This window comes from Lipotes vexillifer, unplaced genomic scaffold, assembly GCF_000442215.2.
Source record: "Lipotes vexillifer unplaced genomic scaffold, Lipotes_vexillifer_v1.1 scaffold733, whole genome shotgun sequence".
NCBI classification, from domain to species: domain Eukaryota; kingdom Metazoa; phylum Chordata; class Mammalia; order Artiodactyla; family Lipotidae; genus Lipotes; species Lipotes vexillifer.
This window is the reverse complement of record NW_006799374.1, coordinates 178,870-202,271: the sequence shown is the minus strand read 5'-3', so window position 1 is coordinate 202,271 and position 23,402 is coordinate 178,870. Positions and strand designations below refer to the sequence as shown.

The 23,402-nt window shown below is 41.2% G+C and overlaps 1 protein-coding gene across 1 annotated transcript in view; it reads right to left on the bottom strand.

Annotated features, from left to right (window-relative positions):
* FMN2 (formin 2) overlaps positions 1–23,402 on the bottom strand; it is a 312,599-nt gene that overhangs the window by 205,941 nt on the left and 83,256 nt on the right. The window contains exons 5-6 of the mRNA XM_007471613.1: positions 21,324–21,471; positions 14,006–14,061 (exon numbers count right to left, since the gene is read on the bottom strand). Coding sequence (XP_007471675.1) covers positions 14,006–14,061; positions 21,324–21,471 — 204 coding nt within the window. The remainder of the gene's footprint in view (positions 1–14,005; positions 14,062–21,323; positions 21,472–23,402) is intronic.

Below are 23,402 nucleotides of genomic sequence, written 5' to 3'. Positions count from 1 at the left end.
CGCTCTTCCACTGAAGGGGGCAAGGGTTCAATCCCTGGTCAGGGAACTGTGACCCCACATGCTGCATGGCACAGCCAAAAAGAAAAAAAAAAGAAATTAAAAGAGAAAAGGAAAAAAGTGATCTTTGCAATTCTGTACAGAATCTACGAGTGAATCCTTATAAACGGAGGAAAGATAACAAATCTATTTTAGTCAATACAGTAATATATTTTATATACCAGCAATTTTGAGATTATTTATATTTTAAAATATTGCTTCAAACCTCTAAATCATTACAAGTGGTAGAGTCTGCCACCCACTTTGGCTGAACAATTATATACAATAAGTCAGCCAAAATTCTTCCATTTCTGTATAATCTTATATGTGGGTGGTGTTGGTTAGTTCTTATAAATTGTTTGAATACTTACATATCACAAAAGACAAGTTGTCATTAAAAATGGTATGTTCACCAAAGTATTTTTCAAAATACAAGATTATCTGATTCCCAGAAAAAGAAATATTACTGTATTAAGTCTAAAACTGTGAAAAAGAAAGCCAAGATACGTCCAAGGAAAGCTTTTGCTGAAAAGTTAATTTGCTCATCTTTGAAACTATTATGTTTACTGTGTAAACAAGATACTTTCAGAGGCTAGAATATAAAACCACTTATTGGTAAGTTAACACCATGAGAGTTTATTCTATAAATGTTAATATGAGATATGCAATTCATTTTCTACAGTATTCAAATTTTCAAGTTCTGCTAAATTCTAAGGCCACGTTACTGGCAAGTTAGCATACCTCTAGACATCTGTAAAATTTGAATTCTACTCTTCACAGAAGCCTACAAATTCTCTGTCTCATGCTCTAATTCTAAAACATTCTATGGCTTTGGAGAAAGCCAAGGAGATTCCAGATTTACAATAAGACAACACATGCTGTACATAATCTTATAAGAAACCCAGATTTTAAATTGATAATATTATGCACAGAAGTAAAGTGCCATCGATTCCAAGTTTGAAACGGAACTTCAAGAAAGAAGGAAGTATCAGAACACATGGTGACTGGTAAATAACTCACCTTGGGCTCCTTAAAGCAGAACATATTATGGAAAAGAAGAGTGTCACACAGAGAGCTAAAATAGCATCTCTGCAATCCTTACAATGAAAAAGATAAGAATTACTGAAAATGGAATATTTCTGAACTGGAATGGAAATGACAAGTGTCTTCCAACCCCTTCATTGCATAGATGAGAAATATGGGGTGCGGGGGTGGGGGGAGTTCAGTTAGAAATCATCATTGGCGGTGTAACTTCTGATGTCTATAGCACTGATTGATCATCTCATTGATGGGAAGGTACAGTCACCATCATTAGTGAATAACCAGAGTGGAAGTAATAAACAACATGTCTGGGAAAGGGGTCAGAAAAAATGGAAATAACCTTTTTGGTTCCCTCACATCTTCTGAATGCTCTCTCTCGTTACCGGAGTTGCAGCAAGGTCCTGCACTAACTCTAAAGCAAAATATTCCTCAACTCTCCCAATTAGTGCAAGGAAGAAAAGCAGTCTTATTGCAGTTTCCCTTCAGTGATGATCCATGGATAAATGTCTCACCTTCTAACCACCCTCTGCACCAACACACAACTAGCCTCTAAGGTCATTAAAGTTCTAAAGAACAGAGCTCACAGCAAGTCTGGTGGAGTGGCTCAGGGGTGTATGCACGTGCCTGCAAATGAAGGGAAAGCCCTGCAAGCAGTGATCTGGGCACTGCAAATAAATTCTAGCTGGTTGTCAGGTTTGCAAATACAGAATCTATAAATAATGAGGATCAACACTACACCAAGACAGCGACTTTGGAAGCCAGAATATTGCCCAGACATAACGACAATAATGACAAGGCAACAGCTAATATTTGAAGTGACCTACTATGTGCCAGGAGCTCTTCTAAGCACTTTATAAAAATCAGTGCATTTAAATCTCACAAAACCCTATGAGACCACAGTTATCATTATCCCCATTTTGTAGAAGAGGAAATTAAGGGATGGAGAATATAATACGTTGCTAAGGTTCCTCAGGTAACAGTGGGGTAGCTGGGATTTGTGCCCAGGAAAACTGGTCCAAAGCCAATCCTCAGTCACCATGGGGTGAACAGAAGCAGGATTTCTATGACTCCCCAACCAGCACCTCTGCTCTAGTAAGTGTGGTCCCTGATATATTTCTTCATTCATCAAACATTTTCTGATCTGCCCCAAAATATCAGGTGCTATGTTAGATATTGGAAGGACAAGTAAAATAGGGGGAGTCTTAGCTTTAAGGAGGTCAACTGTCCATAAGACATGTGTAACACAATAATTATGGAAAAGCAAGGTAAGTATAAGGTCCCAGAGCAGAGGTATCAAAAGGGGTCTCTAGATGGAGGCCTCTCTGGGGACGTGTCTAAGAGGGAGTGAAGCTTGACATGAGTTTAGATTAAGATATAGGAATTCAGTGAATTAAAAGGTGGCAGTAGGAGTGAGAAGGAAAAGATATCAAAAACAGTTATGAAGGATGCTAATGCCTAGAAAACAAGGGTGTCATTTTAAGGCTGTAAGAAACCAAACACGTAGGAAATAGTGGGTGATGAGGCTAAAAGCAGAGGATGGCAAGGGAAAGCCTTGCATGTCACCTAGGGGTCTGAATCTTCTCTCAAAAGCCATGAGCAGACAGCAGACATGAGTACATTTGGCTCCTAGAAGGACAGCTCTGGAGGGCTGTGGAGGGCAGCTCAGAAGGGACTGAGACTGGGGTGACTAGACCAGCTGGGAGACCACTGCAGGGACCCAACAGGGCTGTGGCGAGCTTGGAGGGATGGAGGGTGCGACCCCTCACGTCACCAGGACTCCCACGCCTGCCATATCCTCCCATTGCGATGCATGCTCATTTCTACATCTGGATCTTCAATCTCTCCTCTATCTGAAATGCTCTCTCTCCTCCCTTCCTCTGTCAAAAATGATCACTTTGAGGACATGCTCTAAATTTCCCCCTTCCTAAGAAGCTGTCTTTAATTATAAGTTCTTAAAAATGTTCCCATTTTTTAAATTCTGTAATACAACATACACTAAATACCTTGGCCAAATCACATTACAGCTTGCAGATCATTTCATATATATGGAAGGGCCCAAGACCGTACAATTCTTTGTATTTCCTTCAATACCTACCACAACTACCTTGCACACGGCATGTCAGCACACGTCCAAGAAGCATCCTTTATAAGCTATGAACTTTTACCAGCTCAGCTATCCCTTTAGATCAGGTGTCCTCAACCCCCAGGATGTGGACCGGTACCAGTCTGCGGTCTGTTAGGAACCGGGTCATACGGCAGGAGGTGAGTGGTTGGAGAACGAGCAAAGCTTCATCTGCCGCTCCCCATTGCTCCCCATCACTCACATGACTGCCTAAACACCACCACCCCGTCCGTGGAAAAACTGTATTCCACGAAACCAGTCCCTGATGCCAAAAAAGGGGGTACTGCTGCTTTAGAGCAGCTGCTTGAACTGTCTGCCCTTCTCCACAGGTCATCAACCATGTTGCCCAGCACAAAGGGATTTTACACCCACTAAAGCTCAGTAGTACAAAGACACAACTTGATTTCACCTGCAAGTCCTACTGCCCCAGAGAAAAGCAAAAACAATGTGTGACCTCTAATACTTTTCTGACATTCTCACCGCAAACTGTAACTGCTTTCCAGATGCCTGCTGGTTTTCACTCTTAAAACTGACAAATCGATTTATCTTTTTCCTTTATTTCTAAAATTAAAATGTCTATTTTTTGTCCTCTCAGCTAGGTGGAGTTTCCATAAAATGAAAATGTATTTTCCAGAAAATCCCTGTCTTCCCCATGATGCATCCTGGTGAACACCTTGCTAAAATGTAACAATTTTCCAACTCGGTGCCTCCACAGGCACTTCACTGTGTCTTGCCTCTTCCAGACTAGGACCCCTTCCCTGCACCAAAGTGTTTTTCATGGCACATAAGAAGATTCAGAGTCTGAGGCAAACTTCAAGGAATACTAACCCGTAATTTTGGACTGCAACCACGTCTTTCCTCCTCCCTTTTAATCCGTCTTTTTCTTACTCTGGTCTATATATATATATATATATTTTTTTTTTTTTTTAAGTCAACAGGCATTATTATTTATCCCTTCTACACATACTAACCTAGGCACTGGGTATGAAAAAGTAAACATAGAGATTTAGTCCCTTCCTTTTTTTCTTTTTTAACATCTTTATTGGAGTATAATTGCTCCACAATGGTGTGTAAGTTTCTGCTTTATAACAAAGCTAATCAGTTATACATATACACATATCCCCATATCTCCTTCCTCTTGTATCTCCCTCCCATCATCCCTATGGCACCCCTCTAGGTGGTCACAAACCATGGAGCTGGTCTGCCTGTGCAATGCAGCTGCTTCCCACTACCTATTTTACATTTGGTAGTATATATAAGTCCATGCCACTCTCTCATTTCATCCCAGCTTACCCTTCCAGTTCCCCCTGTCAAGTCCATTCTCTACATCTGCGTCTTTATGCCTGTTCTGCCTCTAGGTTCTTCAGAACCTTTTTTTTTTTTTTTTAGATTCCATATATATGTGTTCACGTACAGTATTTATTTTTCTCTTTCTGACTTACTTCACTCTGTGTGACAGTCTCTAGGTCCAAGCACCTCACAACAAATAACTCAAAGTCGTTTCTTTTCATGGCTGAGTAATGTTCCATTGTATATAGGTGCCACACCTTCTTTATCCATTCATCTCTCAATGGACACTTAGGTTGCTTCCATGTCCTGGCTATTGTAAATAGAGCTGCAATGAACATTACAGTACATGTCTCTTTTTGAATTATAGTTTTCGCAGGGTATATGCCCAGTAGTGGAATTGCTGGGTCATATGGTAGCTCTATTTTTAATTTTTTAAGGACCCTCCATACTGTTCTCCATAGCAGCTCTATCAATTTACATTACCACCAACAGTGCAAGAGGGTTCCGTTTTCTCCATACCCTCTCCAGCATTTATTGTTTGTAGATTCTTTGATGATGGCCATTCTGACTGCTGTGAGGTGATACCTCACTGTAGTTTTGATTTGCATTTCTGTAATGATTAGTGATGTTGAGCTTTCTATCATGCATTTGTTGGCAATCTGTATATCTTCTTTGGAGAAATGTCTATTTAGGTCTTCTTCCCATTTTTGGATTGAGTTTTTTTTTTCATATTGAGCTGCATGAGCTGCTTGTAAATTTTGGAGATTAACCCTTTGTCAGTTGCTTAATTTGCAAATATTTTCTCCCATTCTGAGGGTTGTCTTTTCATCTTACAGTTTCCTTTGCTGTGCAAAAGCTTCTAAATTTCATTAGATCTCAGTTGTTTAATTTTTGGTTTTATTTCCATTTCTCTAGGAGGTGGGTCAAAAAGGACCCCGTACTATGTGTTACTGTCGATTTCCCCTTTTATGGATATTAGCATTTGCCTTATGTATTGAGGTGCTCCTATGTTGGGTGCATAAATATTTACAGTTGCTGTATCTTCTTCTTGGATTCATCCCTTGATCATTATGTAGTGTCCTTCTTTGTTTGTTGTAATAGACTTTATTTTAAGTCTATTTTATTTGATATGAGACTTGCTACTCCTACTTTCTTTGGATTTCCATTTGCATGGAATATCTTTTTCCATCCCCTCACTTTCAGTCTGTATGTGTCCCTAGGTCTGAAGTATGTCTCTTGTAGACAGCAAATGTACGGGTCTTGTTTTTCTATCCATTCAGCCAGTCTATGTCTTTTGGTTGGAGCATTCAATCCATTTACATTTAAGGCAGTTATCGATATGTGTGTTCCTATTACCATTTTCTTAATCGTTTTGAGTTTGCTATTGTAGGTCTTTTCCTTCTCTTGTGTTTCCTGCTAAAGAAGTTCCTTTAGCATTTGTTGCAAAGCTGCTTTGGTGGTGTTGAAATCTCTTAGCTTTTGCTTCTCTGTAAAGGTTTTATTTTCTCTGTTGAATTTGAATGAGATCCTTGCTTGGCAGAGTAATCTTGGTTATAGGTTTTTCCTTCATCACTTTAAATATGTCCTGCCACTCCCTTCTGGCTTGCAGAGTTTCTGCTGAAAGATCAGCTGTTAACCTTATGGGATTCCCTTGTAGGTTATTTGTTGGTTTTCCCTTGCTGCTTTTAATATTTTTTCTTTGTATTTAATTTTTGATACTTTGATTAATGTCTTTGCGTGTGTCTCCTTGGATTTATCCTGTGGGACTCTGCACTTAATGGACTTGACTATTTCCTTTCCCATATTAGTGAAGATTTCAACTATAATCCCTTCAAATATATTCTCAATCCCTTTCTTTTTCTCTTCGTCTTCTGGGACCCCTATACTTCAAATGTTGGTGCATTTAATATTGTCCCAGAGGTCTCTGAGACTGTCCTCAATTCTTTTCAGTCTTTTTTCTTTATTCTGTTCTCCAGTAGTTATTTCCACTATTTTATCTTCCAGGTCACTTATCCGTTCTTCTGCCCCAGTTATTCTGGTATTGATTCCTTCTAGAGAATATTTAATTTTATATATTGTGTTGTTCATCAGTGTTTATTTGCTCTTTAGTTCTTCTAGGTCTTTCTTATACATTTCTTGTATTTTCTCCATTCTAACATTTTGGATCATCTTTACTATCATTACTTTGAATTCTTTTTCAGGTATACTGCCTATTTCCTCTTCATTTGTTAGGTCTGGTGGGTTTTTACCTTGCTCCTTCATCTGCTGTTTGTTTCTTTGTCTTCTAATTTTGCTTAACTTACTGTGTTTGTGGTCTCCCTTTTGCAGGCTGCAGGTTCGTAGTTCCCTTTGTTTTTGGTGTCTGCCCCAGTGGCTAAGGTTGTTTCAGTGGGTTCAGTGGGTTTTGTAGGCTTCCTGATGGAGGGAACTAGTGCCTGTGTTCTGGAGGATAAGGCTAGATCTTTTCTTTCTCGTCTGGTGGTGTGTTTCGGAGTGTCTGTTAACTTACTATGATTTCAGGCAGTCTCTCCGCTAGTTGGTGGGGTTGTGTTCCTGTTTTGCTAGTTGTTTGCCATAGGGTGTCCAGCACTATAGCTTGCTGGTCCTTGAGTGGAGCTGGGTCTTAGCATTGAGATGGAGATCTCTGGGAGATTTTTCGTCTTTCAATATTACATGGAACCAGGAGGTCTCTGGTGGACCAATGTCCTGAATTCAGCTCTCCCATCTCAGAGGAACAGACCTGATACTCGGCTGGAGCACCAAGACCCTGTCAGCCACACAGCACAGAAGAAAAGGGAGACAATAAGAAGGTAAAAGGAAAATAAATAATTAAATAAAATAAAATTATTAAAATAAAAAGTAAGTATAGTGGCTTCCCTGGTGGCGTAGTGGTTGAGAATCCGCCTGCTAATGCAGGGGACACGGGGTCGAGCCCTGGTCTGGGAGGATCCCACATGCCGCAGAGCGACTAGGCCCGTGAGCCACAACTACTGAGCCTGCGTGTCTGGAGCCTGTGCTCCGCAACAAGAGAGGCCGCGATAGTGAGAGGCCCGTGCACCCCGATGAAGAGGGGCCCCCGCTTGCCACAACTAGAGAAAGCCCTCGCACAGAAACAAAAACGCAACACAGCAAAAATAAATTAATAAAAAAAAGTAAGTATAAAAATTAAAAAGAAAAAAGAAAGAATAGAGCAACTAAACCAAAAAACAAATCCACCAATGATAACAATTGCTAAAAACTATACTTAAAAAAAAGACAGAACCCTAGGACATATGGTAAAAGCAAAGCTATACATACAAAATCACACAAAGAAGCATACATATACACACTCACAAAAAGAGAAAAAGGGACAAAATATATATATCATTGCTCCTGAAGTCCACCGCCTCAATTCTGGGATAATTCGTTGTCTATTCAGGTATTCCACAGATGCAGGGTACACCAAGTTGATTGTGGATATTTAATGCACTGCTCCTGAGGGGGCTGGAAGAGATTTCCCTTTCTCTTCTTTGTTCACACAGCTCCTGGGGTTCAGCTTTGGATTTGGCCCCATCTCTGCTTGTAGGTCGCCTGAAGGCATCTGTTCTTCACTCAGACAGGACGAGGTTAAACTAGCAGCTGATTAGGTAGCTCTGACTCACTCAGACAGGGGAGAGGAAGAGGTACAGAATGCAGGGCGAGCCTGGAGCAGCAGAGGTCAGCAGGACCCCTATAATTGCACCAGCCTGAGGCGTACCGTGTGTTCTCCCAGGGAAGTTAGCCCTTGATCATGGGACCCTGGCAGTGGTGTACTGTACAGGCTCCCGGGAAGGGAGGTGTGGATAGTGACCTGTGCTTGCACACTGGATCCTTGATGGCTGCAGCCGCAACCTTAGTGTCTCATGCTCATCTCCCATGCCCGTCTCTGGAGCTCGTTTAGGTGGTGCTCTGAATCCCCTCTCCTCGTGCACCCCAGAACAATGGTCTCTTCCCTCTTAGGCAGGTCCCAACTTTTTCCCAGACTCCCTCCCAGCTAGCTATGGCACACTAGCCCCCTTCAAGCTGTGTTCACGCAGCCAACCCCAGTCCTCTCCCTGGGGTCTTACCTCCAAAGCCGGAGCCTCAGCTCCCAGCTGCCACCTGGCCCAGCAGGTGAGCAGACAAGCCTCTCGGGCTGGTGAGTGCTGGTCGGCACCGACCCTCTGTGTGGGAATCTCTCCGCTTTGCCCTCTGCACCCCTGTTGCTGTGCTCTCCTCTGTGGCTCCAAAGCTCCCCCCCCTGCCACTCCCCGTCTCCGCCAGTGAAGGGGCTTCCTAGTGTGTGGAAACTTTTCCTACTTACACTCACAAAAAGAGAAAAAGGGACAAAATATATATATCATTGCTCCTGAAGTCCACCGCCTCAATTCTGGGATAATTCGTTGTCTATTCAGGTATTCCACAGATGCAGGGTACACCAAGTTGATTGTGGATATTTAATGCACTGCTCCTGAGGGGGCTGGAAGAGATTTCCCTTTCTCTTCTTTGTTCACACAGCTCCTGGGGTTCAGCTTTGGATTTGGCCCCATCTCTGCTTGTAGGTCGCCTGAAGGCATCTGTTCTTCACTCAGACAGGACGAGGTTAAACTAGCAGCTGATTAGGTAGCTCTGACTCACTCAGACAGGGGAGAGGAAGAGGTACAGAATGCAGGGCGAGCCTGGAGCAGCAGAGGTCAGCAGGACCCCTATAATTGCACCAGCCTGAGGCGTACCGTGTGTTCTCCCAGGGAAGTTAGCCCTTGATCATGGGACCCTGGCAGTGGTGTACTGTACAGGCTCCCGGGAAGGGAGGTGTGGATAGTGACCTGTGCTTGCACACTGGATCCTTGATGGCTGCAGCCGCAACCTTAGTGTCTCATGCTCATCTCCCATGCCCGTCTCTGGAGCTCGTTTAGGTGGTGCTCTGAATCCCCTCTCCTCGTGCACCCCAGAACAATGGTCTCTTCCCTCTTAGGCAGGTCCCAACTTTTTCCCAGACTCCCTCCCAGCTAGCTATGGCACACTAGCCCCCTTCAAGCTGTGTTCACGCAGCCAACCCCAGTCCTCTCCCTGGGGTCTTACCTCCAAAGCCGGAGCCTCAGCTCCCAGCTGCCACCTGGCCCAGCAGGTGAGCAGACAAGCCTCTCGGGCTGGTGAGTGCTGGTCGGCACCGACCCTCTGTGTGGGAATCTCTCCGCTTTGCCCTCTGCACCCCTGTTGCTGTGCTCTCCTCTGTGGCTCCAAAGCTCCCCCCCCTGCCACTCCCCGTCTCCGCCAGTGAAGGGGCTTCCTAGTGTGTGGAAACTTTTCCTACTTCACAGCTCCCTCCCACTGGTGCAGGTCCCGTCCCTATTCTTTTGTCTCTATTTTTTCTTTTTTCTTTTGCCCTACCCAGGTAAGTGGGGAGTTTCTTTCCTTTGGGGAGGTCTGCGGTCTTCTGCCAGAATTCAGTAGGTGTTCTGTAGGAGTTGTTCCACATGTAGATGTATCTCTGATGTATTTGTGGAGAGGGAGGCAATCTCCATGTCTCACTCCTCCACCATCTTGAAGCTGCCTCTCTCTGGTCTATATTTTAGTTGCTCACTCATCTTGGAAATTGTGTGTGCTGGATTTATAATTAAAATGTGAATGAATGTCACTTTTTGCCTTACAGTTCAGTAGGAACATACAATTTTCCCCTAAACTTTGATATGTCTAATACATTCTCAGGCAATTCAAGTGCCTTGTTTCTCTGTGTCTCCATCACTATTCCTTCAGAACTACATTCCCCACACCTTTCTTTTGATCTGACCAATTCTGTTTCACTCTCTGAACTTGCCTCTGTCAAGACACAGGTGAGTCACCCTCAAGTGCCATCAACCAGGCCACCCCACCTCGTTCATACACATTCCATGATTCGCTCCTAAATAAACATGTTTCTGAAACAAACAATAAATTGTAGTGAGTGGTCATTGTATAAAGAGCATTAGAAAAGATACTCTACAAGGAGAACCAATAAAAAAGAATACTCAATTCCTCAATTAAGTTTGTAACCCAATTAGGCACTGAGAGGACTGGGGAGGACTGATCAGAGCAGGATCCTGGGGGAAGAGAATTAAGCCAATTTCAAAGGAGGTTAAAACTGGACTGAGATAGGATTTTGCCACTCACCTCAAATCATACACATTTTTCTGACTTTTGAGAATTTAGTTGCATACAACATATGTGGTAAGAAAGTTTTGATCTTGGTTAATTTATTTTCATTATCCAACACTTTGTAATAGACGTGGTTGTTCTCAATTAATCCATACCGTAAAGTGTAGGAAGACACAACTTTCAATTGCTTTGATGCACCAATTCCTACCCCAAGCTAGTTTTCAAAGATCAAATTCTATTCTATTTACCTTTCAACTAGTCCATTTACATCGGAAAGATGTTGAGAATTTTAGGAAAATACTTTGAAGCACACATTTTATATATAATTTCAAAATTATTATTATTAATTTAAAATTATTTATATAATTTAAAAATAAGTTTAAAACTGGGTGGTAACCACTTTAGCTAACATATATTAATCTTTAACGTAGGAGTAAATGTTTCTAGAGAATGTAATTGATATTTAGCTATTTATATATTGTAGAATGCAAAAGGATTTACAGTTTAAATAGTATTTCAAATGCCAAAGAATAAAAAACAGAATTGAGACAGTTCTGTTTCGCTTTATGAAATAATTCTTTAGATACAGCAGATTTCAGAGCATATTATTTGAAATTAATCAGTAAGTAAGGTCTAAAGAAAGCAGTTTTGCTTTACAACTTCCTGATCCCACGAGACCATGGGTGACAACACTCAGGAGTGGCCACACGTCTCCCTCCACAGATGCAGAGGATCCCCGCACCTTCCACTCCTTCCAGGTGAGAAAAGGCTTTAGGAATCATGTGTTTTGTCTAGGGATATGGAGCTCTCAGAATTATTAATTACAGGGAGAGAGCAAAAGACAGAACCACTTCCGTAAATTCCAGCATGCTTGGATGGAGAGAACAGGTGCCTGGACGCACACCTAAAGAAAACCGAGAGCACAGGATGCACTTCACCTCTGTGGAGGGCCCCACTCTCTGCGTGCATAGCTTTCATCAGTCACACAGCAAACCCACAGGAAGCCCCCCACTTCCTCTGCAGGGGAAGCTCACAGACAGACTACTCTCTAGTAACTAAGAAGCAAGGTGCTCTATGTAAAAAACAGAACTGTACTTTTTTTTAAAGAGCAGTGAAGCACTAAAGTTAGTAAAATCGACACAATTTAGCACAGTTAAACATGTGTCTGTGACCTAATCAGCTTCAATCTATGCCTCTAAAACATCTCTTGACATCAGTCTCTTATAAATGGTATAAATACAATAGAATAACTTAAAATAAACTTCTCACCTCAACCATTTGATGATTTTGGCATGAGATGGTATTAAACAGCTGCAGTTTGATTACACGTGCAAAAGTCTAATTTTTGTCATAGTGGAGAGAACAGGAGGTATAAAGTCGAACAGACCTATGTTCATACCATGGCTCTTACCCTTTATCAATTTTTGGTCTGAAGCAAGTTAACTCCTATAAACATCATTTTCTTATCAGTTAAATATGAATTATAATAGTTACTTTAAAGGGTTAGTGTAAGAATCGCATAAGATAATGCAGTAAAAGAACAGGTGCACAGTACATAGGTAATTAATTCTAGTTTCCTGAATCCCTTTTATGGTGGTTACTTTAGGCTCTTATGAGACACACATCATCTCAGAAACGAACCAGTCCCTAAGTAATCTTATGATAAAGAGTCACCGATTCCAAGAGTACATGATGTCATTACTGAGGGCTAGGCTTCAACTGCTTCCCAACAATCTTACCACCAAATTAATTTATTATATTTTCTAGCTTCTAGACACTTCACTGGCAACAAGGAAATGAGAAGGTGTGAAATTTAAATCAATCTATTTCCCCCGTGAGTTTCCAAGCTGTAACATCAGGTGTTTTAAAATCACCCAGTTCATCAGGTTTTCCGCTTATTATTGGTTCAGAGCTCATGAAACATAGAAAATCACTATAATTTTACAGACATGAATATCTGCCTTGAATTATTCCAGCTGGACTCTTAATACACAAAGTAATGTTGTTGGTGTTTGGTCACCGTTGATAGTATAGAATATTTTTTGTCCAGGTTTTCTTTGGCGTTATCAATATAACAGAGAATTCAGTAATATACATCCTGGAAATAAGAACTAGAAAGATCTAACATGTTATCCCAGATCACAGCTTAGTCATGCCAAAAAAGCGTTGCAAAAATAATGAGAAGATATTTTGAGGGCACTGTTTTTCTTAATTATTTCTCACTTTATTTCTCTTAACCTCTTTTCATTTTTCTTCATTGTATTCACTACTGGCTAATCATGATACTTAATGAGCTACCAGCTCAGTCCACCAGGGCTCTTCAAGTGCCCCAGCCTGATGGAAGTCTCTGCTCTTAAAAAAAAAAAAAAAAAAAGCTGAGAAAACCTGTTTTATGACATTATCCTTAAGAGCATCTTTACTCTTATGAAAGTGACCAGAATAGCTATATTTCTGAAAAGCACCAGATAATTTATAAAACGAAGTTCTCAACCAATTTATATCCTTATTTATCCTCCAGGAGGAGTAAACTTTCATGTATGATGCAGGGCTGCTTCTTTTAAAAAGGGAAGTCATTTTATACTTGGAAAAGTTCTCAAAAATCATCAGATTCTTTGATTTTACAGAGAAGAACACTATGTCCCAGATAGCCTGATTTTGTTGTCACAAACTGACCAGAAACTGACCTGGGCCTGAAACTCAGGAAGCAGCCGTCTCATTTTCTACTCAGACCCCACTCCAGAAAACACACTTCTTGGTGGTAATTTCTAACACTAAGTTATTTTCAAAGGTAGAGTTAGGAGAATGTATAAATAAATTTTAAAAATGGTTTTATAACCAAAAAAGCAATTGCTAACCACAATTACTATTTCATATAAGTGTTTCCTATTTTTACAGGAAGTGCATTTTGGTGCAAGAAAAAAAGGCATAAAATGTGGCTTCTTTAGTAACAGAATAAGAAAGTTTCTATGGAAATTAAACAGACACTAACTAATGTTTCATCCACCAAAGCAACTTAAGAATATTATTTGGTTTTAGAAAAGCCCTGGCACATCTTATAAAAAATCATATCCATGTGACTCTTAGTGCAACCAGGCCCATCTCTATACAACACCCGAGTAGCCGCTGTTTCCTGATGGAGCCAGCACTTGTGGGCCCAGCTCTCCGGCAGGACATGGAACAACATGGATGCTGAGGAGTTTGTATCCAGTGCCACTTCCAGGCTGATTTCCTTCACAAAGTCTGAATGAAAGAAAACCCCCTCCCACCTGACTGGAGTCCCCTGCAGGCTGAGAAACACGGCCACCTAGCTGGCTGGGCAGATGGAAAGATAAAGCAGAGGCAAATAAGAGAGGAAAGGGAGCTGACATCCTAATTAAATCTTACCTGCTGAGCAGCATCTGAAAATTTTTTCGGAGTTTCTAAAACAGCAGATTGAGACTCTGGGTTGAAAAGGAAGAAGACAGGCAATATGTTAAAGAGCAAATTTTCCCATTTCTCCGATCACAAAATGAAACTAACTGTAATATACCTTCAACCATAATAAGCACCAAAACACCCAGGCTACCTTTCATAATAAGCATCCAAACACCCAGGTTATACCTTCGTGTTATGAGGACATGACTGCTTTTGAGTACATGTAACACACAAAATGACACACTCATGTCATTAGGTATTTTTTAAATTAGATTATCCCTACACCCTTCTTTACACATCAGTCATGATTATTTGTCTCAACTGCTAGTTTCTACTTTGTGCCATGAAGTATCTGCCAAGACATTCACTGTTCGTATTATTCACTTAAGTCTGCACAGTGACAGAAGCCAACTCCCCAGTCTGGAAGGGTGGGATCTTGGATGCCTTACCTGACTATTGACAACTGACCTTCCACTCTCAGTGAGAGGTAATGAGTGCTCACCAAGAGGCAATGAATAATTGTCATTTGAGAACCTACAGGACTGAAAATTCTTCATGCTGGAAAACCTAAGGGGTAACCAAGGCCATGTTTTCTTTCGTTTTCTAAGCTAGGGGATACTTTCCTCTAAGTAAAGCTTGCACGGGAGTTACATAAAAACCTAACAGAGCTTCCATGAATCCCCAGCGCTCTGTGGACGGGAGTCTGAGAACGACTCCTCTTGCCCATCCTGGGCACCTGTGGTGAGGAACCGAGGCCCCGACACAGTGGCTGGTGGTGAGACAAAGATGAGTCTGTCTCCTGACCTTCACGCTGCCCCCTGCCCCCGACTGGCATGCAGACCAGACACCTGACAGCACACAGCTGTCACTCTGGGGGATACTTCAGACCTTCCCAATTCAGCAGCATTTTAGTACATGACATGTGTATGACAATGCATAGAAAAAATAAAAGGCAGTCGTGGTTTAAATCGTACAACATATTGCTAAACTAAATCGAAAGTTCTCATTTCACTTGGATTAAAGCACCATCTCCACCTGGGCCCACGGACCTCCTTCCACCTGCCCACACCCCTACCTCTCTGGCTCCACACCCGCTCACAGGGCTCCGGCCACACTGGCCTTCCTGCCACCCTGTAACACGCCAGTCCCGCTCTGGCCACAGGATGTCCAATGGGGGCAGGGGGAGAATGTCTGCCCCCGCCCCCCACCCGCTCCCGGGAGCACCCCCGTGGCCCCGCCCCCACCCGCTCCCAAGAGCACCCTGTTCCCTCTCTCTCTCCACAGTGCGGGTTCTCTAAGGAAAGCCTGCAGAATTCACTTGTTTGCCGACTTCACTCTCCCATAGACTAAGTCAAACGCTGTGAAGAAAGACTTCGTAGATTCTTTCTTAATGAATCCCCAGCATCCACAACAGTGCCCGGTGCACCGCAGATGTTTAAAATATGTGTTGAGTAGTTGTGGGAGAGATCAAAGAATGAAGAAACCATGGAAGCGAAGCAGGAGCCCCAGAAAGTGGGCGCCGGGCCTGCACCTGAGCTGAGAGAACATCTTTCAGAACAAAAGCACTGAGAACAGCATGACGTAATCACTCACCAACACGTGTCACTGTGGCAACAGAATATTAACAATGCAGGCCTTTTCCCAAATACTGCATTTCACTAAGTTAATCAAAACGTTTGTCTCTTACACTGACAAATTTCTACTCTGAACACAACACCAGAGTTGGCCAGTTTTGAAGAAAGAGCTTTAACATCAAAGCGAGGACAGTTAATATTAAAGCAAATCCAGACTCTTGAATGCCTTTTGTTTTCTGCTGGTTTTAGTCACCTCCAAATCCTCCCAAACACAAGAGACTTGAGACAAGGTCCTGGGGCTTTGTACAGACTAGAACATTTTCTCTTCCTGTCTTTCTATGTAGATGGTGCAGGAAGAGCCCACGGGGTCTCCTGGGGGTGTCACGAATAGTTCTTTCCCTTAGAGACGCACACAGGGTTTCCCAGCTTTTGTCTATAGCCCTAGACCTCGTAACCTGCCCAAAAAAGCAAACCTCTGGCTCTGATGGTAAAAAGAATGTGTACACCTCACCAGAACAATGAACTAGAAAGACTTATCAATATTGCAATTTTTTGATCACCTACACCTAAACTTTGAGTTTCTTTCTATCTAATTCAACGGCTACCTGAATTGAGTTCATTCTCCCACCCTCACCTCTTTCACTACACTTACTTCCTTGAATCAGTGTGTTATGACATCTAGGAGAAATTTATACATCAAAATATTCTCTTCAAAATCATAAGCTATAGTACAGGAGTTCTAGAGGGTCAAGATGTTAAGGTGAAAGAAATGTATAGAATAACTATAAAGCAAGGGGAAAATGAATGAGAATAATCAAGAGAAGAAAGAAAAATAAATGTCAAGGAGAAAGAAAATAGGGGAGAATAAAAGTAAGACAGAGAAAAAAGAAGGAAGGGAAAGAGAAAGAGTAAAGAGAAGCATGAAAAATCGCAAAAAGCGCTGTCCGTAGAGGGAAGCCACAGGCCTGGGCTGCACCCAGTGAGCTGCCTCTGAGCACCGGCCGAGTTGGGAGCCCGTGGGCAGGCAGGTAAGAAGCCCACTGGGTTCCAGCATCCTCAGAGCGACGACCCCTCGTGCGAACCCCCGGGCCCTCACCCCAACATCCTCCCCGCAGGGCCTGGAGCTTTTGGGAGCCCCTCCTCCTCAGCCCCACATCTGAAGACAGTACAGACAGCCCCCTTCATCAACAGGACGGCTGCTTTCGGAGTGACCCAGGGAAGCTCTCAAGGGCACATCTTAACTGCCAACTCCTCCACTCACCTGCCCTAAGGATTAAGAAACTAGACTGGTTTTAAAACATTACTGTGAAGCAAAGTAGGAGAAATAACTTTCCTGACAAAACTTCAAATGTTCCATGTTTTTAAAGTTACCTCACAAACAGTTCTGGACTCCCCACAATTCCAAATATGTTCTAGAAATGATCTATCATCACAAATAAGCCTATGACTTATAAAACAAAACATATGTAGATGAGTTTTACATTTGTAGAGGGGACAGCAAGAAAAATAAGCAGGACATGACACTCTGGTAAGAAGGGAAAGTAAATCAAATCACCCCTTTAAATATACAAAATATGCCTTCTGAAAATGAACTAAGAAATCTCTAAAAACTTTTACATTTTACTGAGAAATGCACTTATATAAAATAACTAAATTATGCTTCTTTAATTCTATACATCAATTTGATTCAAATCTAGTCAATTTAATTGAAAGAGAATTCATTAAATTTCATTTAAATAGCATGACTTACAATTAGTCGCCTAACAAATGGTAGATGTCTTTACTTCTGGTATACCCTGTCCTTCCACAAATGAAGATGGGGTTATACATGTAATTTTCCTAAAAGGAGTCAACACTATTCTGCATATTTGATTATTTAATAGTCTGGATCTGCCCGTCATTGCCAACAAAGGTTGTCCACACATGGGCGTTAGCTTGCATATATAAGGGGGAAATGCAGGCTGATTAAAATAAAACTTAACATGGAGAATCATTTCCAGGAGACACAGTTGATCTCTTCTAGAGCATTTTATTCCTTGAGAGACGAATGCCATCAAACATCCCCCGGCCCCTTACAGAATCTCTGCTTTACCTCAAGTGAACATGTGTTAAAGCATTCAGACAAACCTGGAAATCGGGTGAGGATGCTGTTATTTGCATTTCATCCCACAGAATCTCCTTTATTAAGAACCAGTAGAAAGCCTTCTTTTGGATACTAGAGGACAGCAAAGTTGTCCTTCTGGGACTGTTGTTTTTCATTTCACAGACACACAAGGCATGATACAGACTTGTTTCCACTTCCCTTCTACCTTAAACCCAAGGCATAAATTTCAACTACCTTTAAAAACTGCAAGTCCTTCTGAAATACACTTCAGGATGCTAGCTCACCCTAGCCTCATTTTATTGCCCCATCCTAAATTCCTTTCAGTTTAATCTGTTTTCCTTTGTAATCCTTTTTGTACACCTCACGTATTCATAAGCTGCTCAGATCATTTTTTTGAAGCCAAGGTGGGTTACCATTCTTTCAGCCAGCATGTAAACAGATATTTTAAGATTTCTACACAAAAAGCTTGTCATGTTTCTAACAGCTTTCCTTCCATATTTTCCTCCAGGATTTTTTGTGTCCAGAACTGCCTTTCTAAAATCAGTCCTCCATTCACTCTCTTATCATTCACATTTTTAAAGGAAGATAAGGGTCTTGATTTTCCAAAGACACACCAAGAATGATCAAGTCTCTGTTCACACCTAGATATCTTGACCCTGTTCTTCACACATTCAAAACTAAAGTTAATTCTCTATTTGTGTAAATCTATCGAATAACTTTTGAAGCTTGGTAGTGAGCCCCTAAAATGGTCCTCAAGCTGTTTCAGCACACAGCATTCCATCAGATACTTGCATTCATATGCTGAGTAGATATTTATTTATTTTTATCTTTTTCAACAAAAGGTCTTCATTTATTCACTCAAATATTTAAGTATATAATATGTGTCCAAAGGTCTTGAAATGTCGGGTGTCTACACAGAAGACAGATATGTAGAGACAGAAAAATTACATATCTAAATAATCCACATGATAGAGATATGAATAAAATGCCACGGGGCTCTAGAAGAAAGAACCACCGTGGCAGGGAGGTGGGTTGTATCAAATAAGTAAAGGAAAATGAAGAGAGTAAAGAGAAAGAGAAAACAAGGTAAGTAAAAAGTTTTCTTCTTATTACTATTTCTGCCACAAACTTCTGGAGCAAGCACATTGCTTCCTAACTTCCCTTCCAGCCTTGTCCTTCCAGGAAACATTCTACAGACTTCAGACAGTCAGGCTCCACTGTGGAGGCAATGTAGACAGGCTGCAGGGAACAGGCTGGGAGCCGAAGATTCCCAGGAATCCACAGCCCTTGAGGCTTCACCGCAGCCTCTGCACTCAGACTCACATAGCAGAGGGTCCGTTTCTTCATCAATACGTGAAGGTGGAGAAAAGCCCGTTTCACAAAATGGATCATGGAAAAACAAAAGTGAGTTTTCCGAGAAAGGCAGCACCACGAATCTGAATTAGCCAGACATGTGGAGTAGTAACCAGTGTGGAGAAGAACCAAAAGGGGAAAAAAAAGAAAAAACAAGTTGGCAATTTTTTAAGATGGAACCACAAGTCTTTCTTCTTCAAAAAGAAAAAAAGTCATTGAGCTCTTTAAGTCAAAACTGAAAGGGACCAGATGCTGCAAACAGTGATTTTAGCCATGACATCCTTGCACCAATCACAGTCAAGTGCACTGGAAATAGTTTATCACTTTTAATAATCACATTATCAAAGACTACAATTCATACCTATTTTTTTTAAAGCAGTAGATTTGATGCACAGTTTTTACTACATTATCTACATTCTCACTCTTACAACTGACTGCTTGCCTACGACAGGTAAGATGAATGCCCCAGAATGAGAATGCCCCATGGATTCACAGCAGGAAAAGTTTAGAAGGGCCATTAGACAATTTGGACAAAACAGCTGTTGGGCTGTTGGGTTTAAAACAGATCAATTGGAGAAAAACAAGTCACTACATTAAACTATATTCTACTTACCTCCATCATCCTCTTCAAGAAGGCATATTTTAAAAGGAGACAAGTTGTTATATTAAAAATTGCAGCTCTGGCATTTTGCAAGCTACATCAAATAATGAAGAAAAACTAGGTTACAAACTTCCTCACATCAATTCTGACTATCATCTCCTACCAAACTAAAATTCAGATGATCACTAATTAACTTTCCATCTAGTGTTCCTCCAGTATACAATAAAGTCAGTAACATAAAATGTTTCAGTTAAAGTTGAGAGAAGTAGACACACTAGGGAAGAAAAAAATGAAAACATCATCCTAATCAATGATGTAAAACACAAGATATGAACAACTGTTAAAATAACTCATTGAAATTGACTGATTCTATTATATCTACACCTAGTTATTTCCTAACCAGTAAGTAATTTTTAACATAAACAAATAAAATAGTGTATTTAATGGGATCATTATTTTAGTTATATGCTTTTCCTTTTAAAACTAAATTTGCTTTTATGTGCTTGTTTTTTTCATGTGTTATTATGTCAGCACCCCCTCGTCTCTGAAGGTCTACCTTGGCCCTTGATCAACTGTTCTCTGCACCATAGGAAACTCAGAGCCCTACACAGAACACATGTCCTACATTGCATCTCTTGTATGTGGTTCATTTCAGGGAGTATAGTTCACCAAGTAAACACTAAGCAGTGTTTCAAAAGCATCAGTGAAAGGGGGACATGCAGCATTAGGTGTGGGCCCCCATTCAGTGCCTCAGTGCAAAGAAGAAACAGGTAAATGCATCGCTCCAGGACTGGGAGAAAAACAGAGGTTATAAGCACTAGGCCCCTCTGCAGACCTTTGGGCAGGAGCCTAGAATAAAGTCCCTGACAGTGTGGGTCATTGTTGGCTTTAAAGGGAGCTCATGAGTTAGATAATGATAAACAACCAAATTCCATAAAAACATTGTTACAAACATAGGATTCTTAATTCAATACAATAAATACAAAGTGTATTCCTAGCTTCAGGCTCCATATAAAGCTGACATTAATCTCATGTTACCTTCAAAATACTTCAAAAATAACACAAAATATTTTAGGATGACACAAGGGACAAAGAGAAAAAAACAACCAAAAGGAAATATTTTTCAGAAAAATATTACATCTGAACACTGAACAATTTTTTTAATTACTTAAAATTTAGATTTAGTAAAATATGTTTCTCTATTTTGCCTCTGTCAGTTATCTCTGAAGGCAAAGAAAAAAATGAAGGAAAGTTCAAAGAAAGCATTAGTAAGGGAAGAGACAGGGGAAAGAGGTATGGTGGCCACCACCCTTGAAGCCAGTAGGCAGAAAGTTCCTTTCTGAGCTCTCAGCCCATGCGGAGTGTGCAGCTTCCCCCGGGGTGGTGGCCACAGCAGGACCCCGAAGCAGTGGTTCTCGGACTTTATATACACTGTAGTAACTGGACAACCCAGGGTCCCGTTCCCCAGAACTCAGCAGCCTTGAAGATGGGGCATAAGAATTTTCAATTTAACAAGCTTCCCGGTGATTTAGCTTGAGTTATATGCAGATTATAATCTAAGAAATACTTGAAGGGAAACCCAGACTCAATACCCAGTAGGTACTGCACAGTTATTCGATGTTACTTTCAGAATATTCACTCTTCCAGGGGGCCTACCTGTATCAGCATCCTTGGGCCTGTGTTCTTCATCAGGAGGTTTAGACAGTGGCCAAGCAGCTGGGACTCTCCTGGGAAACTGCCCTTCTATATAATCCAGTGAGTGTGTAGGTTGACTAACTGCAGCCCAGGTGTAAAGTTGATCTTGCTATATTTAAAAAATAATAATAATAATAAGCTATTTTAATTCAATCATGAAAACAATGGAGTCTTCTTGATTGATATTTGCAACATCATTTCTATCATAAACATACGTGTGGTGTGCATATATATACATGCAAACATCCATAAAACATGAAACAGCATTTTATACAAGTCAGTGTAGATTCATCACATAAATATTCCTTCTCATGGTCTTTTCATTTTCATAACCATACCCGTTTCAAATTCTATTCTACGGTAAGATTTAAGTCTCTGTCTTTGGGGGTAGGAGGCCATGTGGGCCTACATGGAATTACAAGGTCAGAAAATCCACTCAATCACAGAGCCCCCTCATGAGGCATCTTCAGTGCACTGGAATACGATGTCCCTTTGAAATCTGTTTAAACACTTGTGGCAAAATCAGAGAACAGGCAGCGCTGGGCATGACGGACCATAACAGCTTCCTCACCTTCAAGAGCAGGAAGCCCAGGAAACTGATTATCGTGCATCCAGGTTGGGGACTGTTTGGGAGACAAACTATGAAAAAAAAAAGGTAAATGAACCTGCCAAGAAAAAAAGAACTGGGCAGGGATCTGGCAAAGAAAGCTCTTCCCAGCTGCAGACCAACAGAATCCAGACAGAATGAGAAGCAGGCTCATAACTACACCTCGTGCCAGGAAGCCAAGTGGGAACCTCACAAAAGACGCCACACCAAGGCCCATGAACACCTTGCGAAACTGCCCGCTAGGATTTCAGGGTGGCAGCTGCTTCAGGACGCAGGCTCACAATGTACACAAGCCCTGAGTTCTCTTCGTGACGTCTTCCTTCCTTACAGGTACACTTCCCTAAACCTTGTGATCAACATAAAAAGTAAAGCAGAGAGAATAACAAAAAACATGCTGTAACCACCACGCTGAAATTGTGAACTTGAGTGAATGGATGGAGAGGCACTGATATTTCCGTAATTTGTTTAACAAGTTAATTTAAGAACTTCATAAAATATTCTTCAGTGTCAACAGTAAAATACAATGTATAGATCATTTAGTTTAAACTTCACCTTTAGGGACAGTCACTGGCCTTAACTGAGAACTCAGATTCCTGGGTCAGTGGTATTGAATCGGAAGGGTCCCAATGCAGACCTGGCCAGCATTTCAGCCAGTCACTTCTTTCAAGTATTCATACCTTGATTGACACCAGAGGCTTTGCTATTTGGCCTACTGAATATTAAAAGTAGCTTTTCCAGCACTGTTGACAATAGCCAAATCATGGAAACAACCTAAATGTCCATCAACGGATGAATGGATAGAGAAGATGTGGTACATATATACAATGGAATATTACTCAGCCATAAAAAGCAACGAAATAATGCCATTTGCAGCAACATGGACAGACCTAGAGATTATCATACTAAGTGAAGTCAGAAAGATAAAGACAAATATCATATATCACTCATATGTGGAATCTAAATCTAAATGAACTTATCAGAAACAGACTCATAGACAAAGAGAACACACTTGTGGTTGCCAAGGGGGAGGGGAGTGGGGGAGGGATGGATTGGGAGTTTGGGGTTGGTAGATGCAAACTATTACATTTAGAATGGATAAACAACAAGGTCCTACTGTATAGCACAGGGAACTATACTGAGTATCCTGTGATAAACTATAATGGAAACTAATATAAACAAATGTCTATATGTGTATAACTGACTCACATTGCTGTACAGCAGAGATGGGCACAACATTGTAAATCAACAATACTTTAGTAAAAAAAAAAGTAGCTTTTCATTGGCAAAATGAGTGGTTTAATTAGCATGATATTAGAAATGAGCTCTCATTGGTAAAATAAAGGAATTCAATGAATATGGACCAGCAGAAACATCAGACAATATCCTCATTCTTACAAGAACAAGGTAAGACCTTGGGAAAGGAGCGAGGTCAA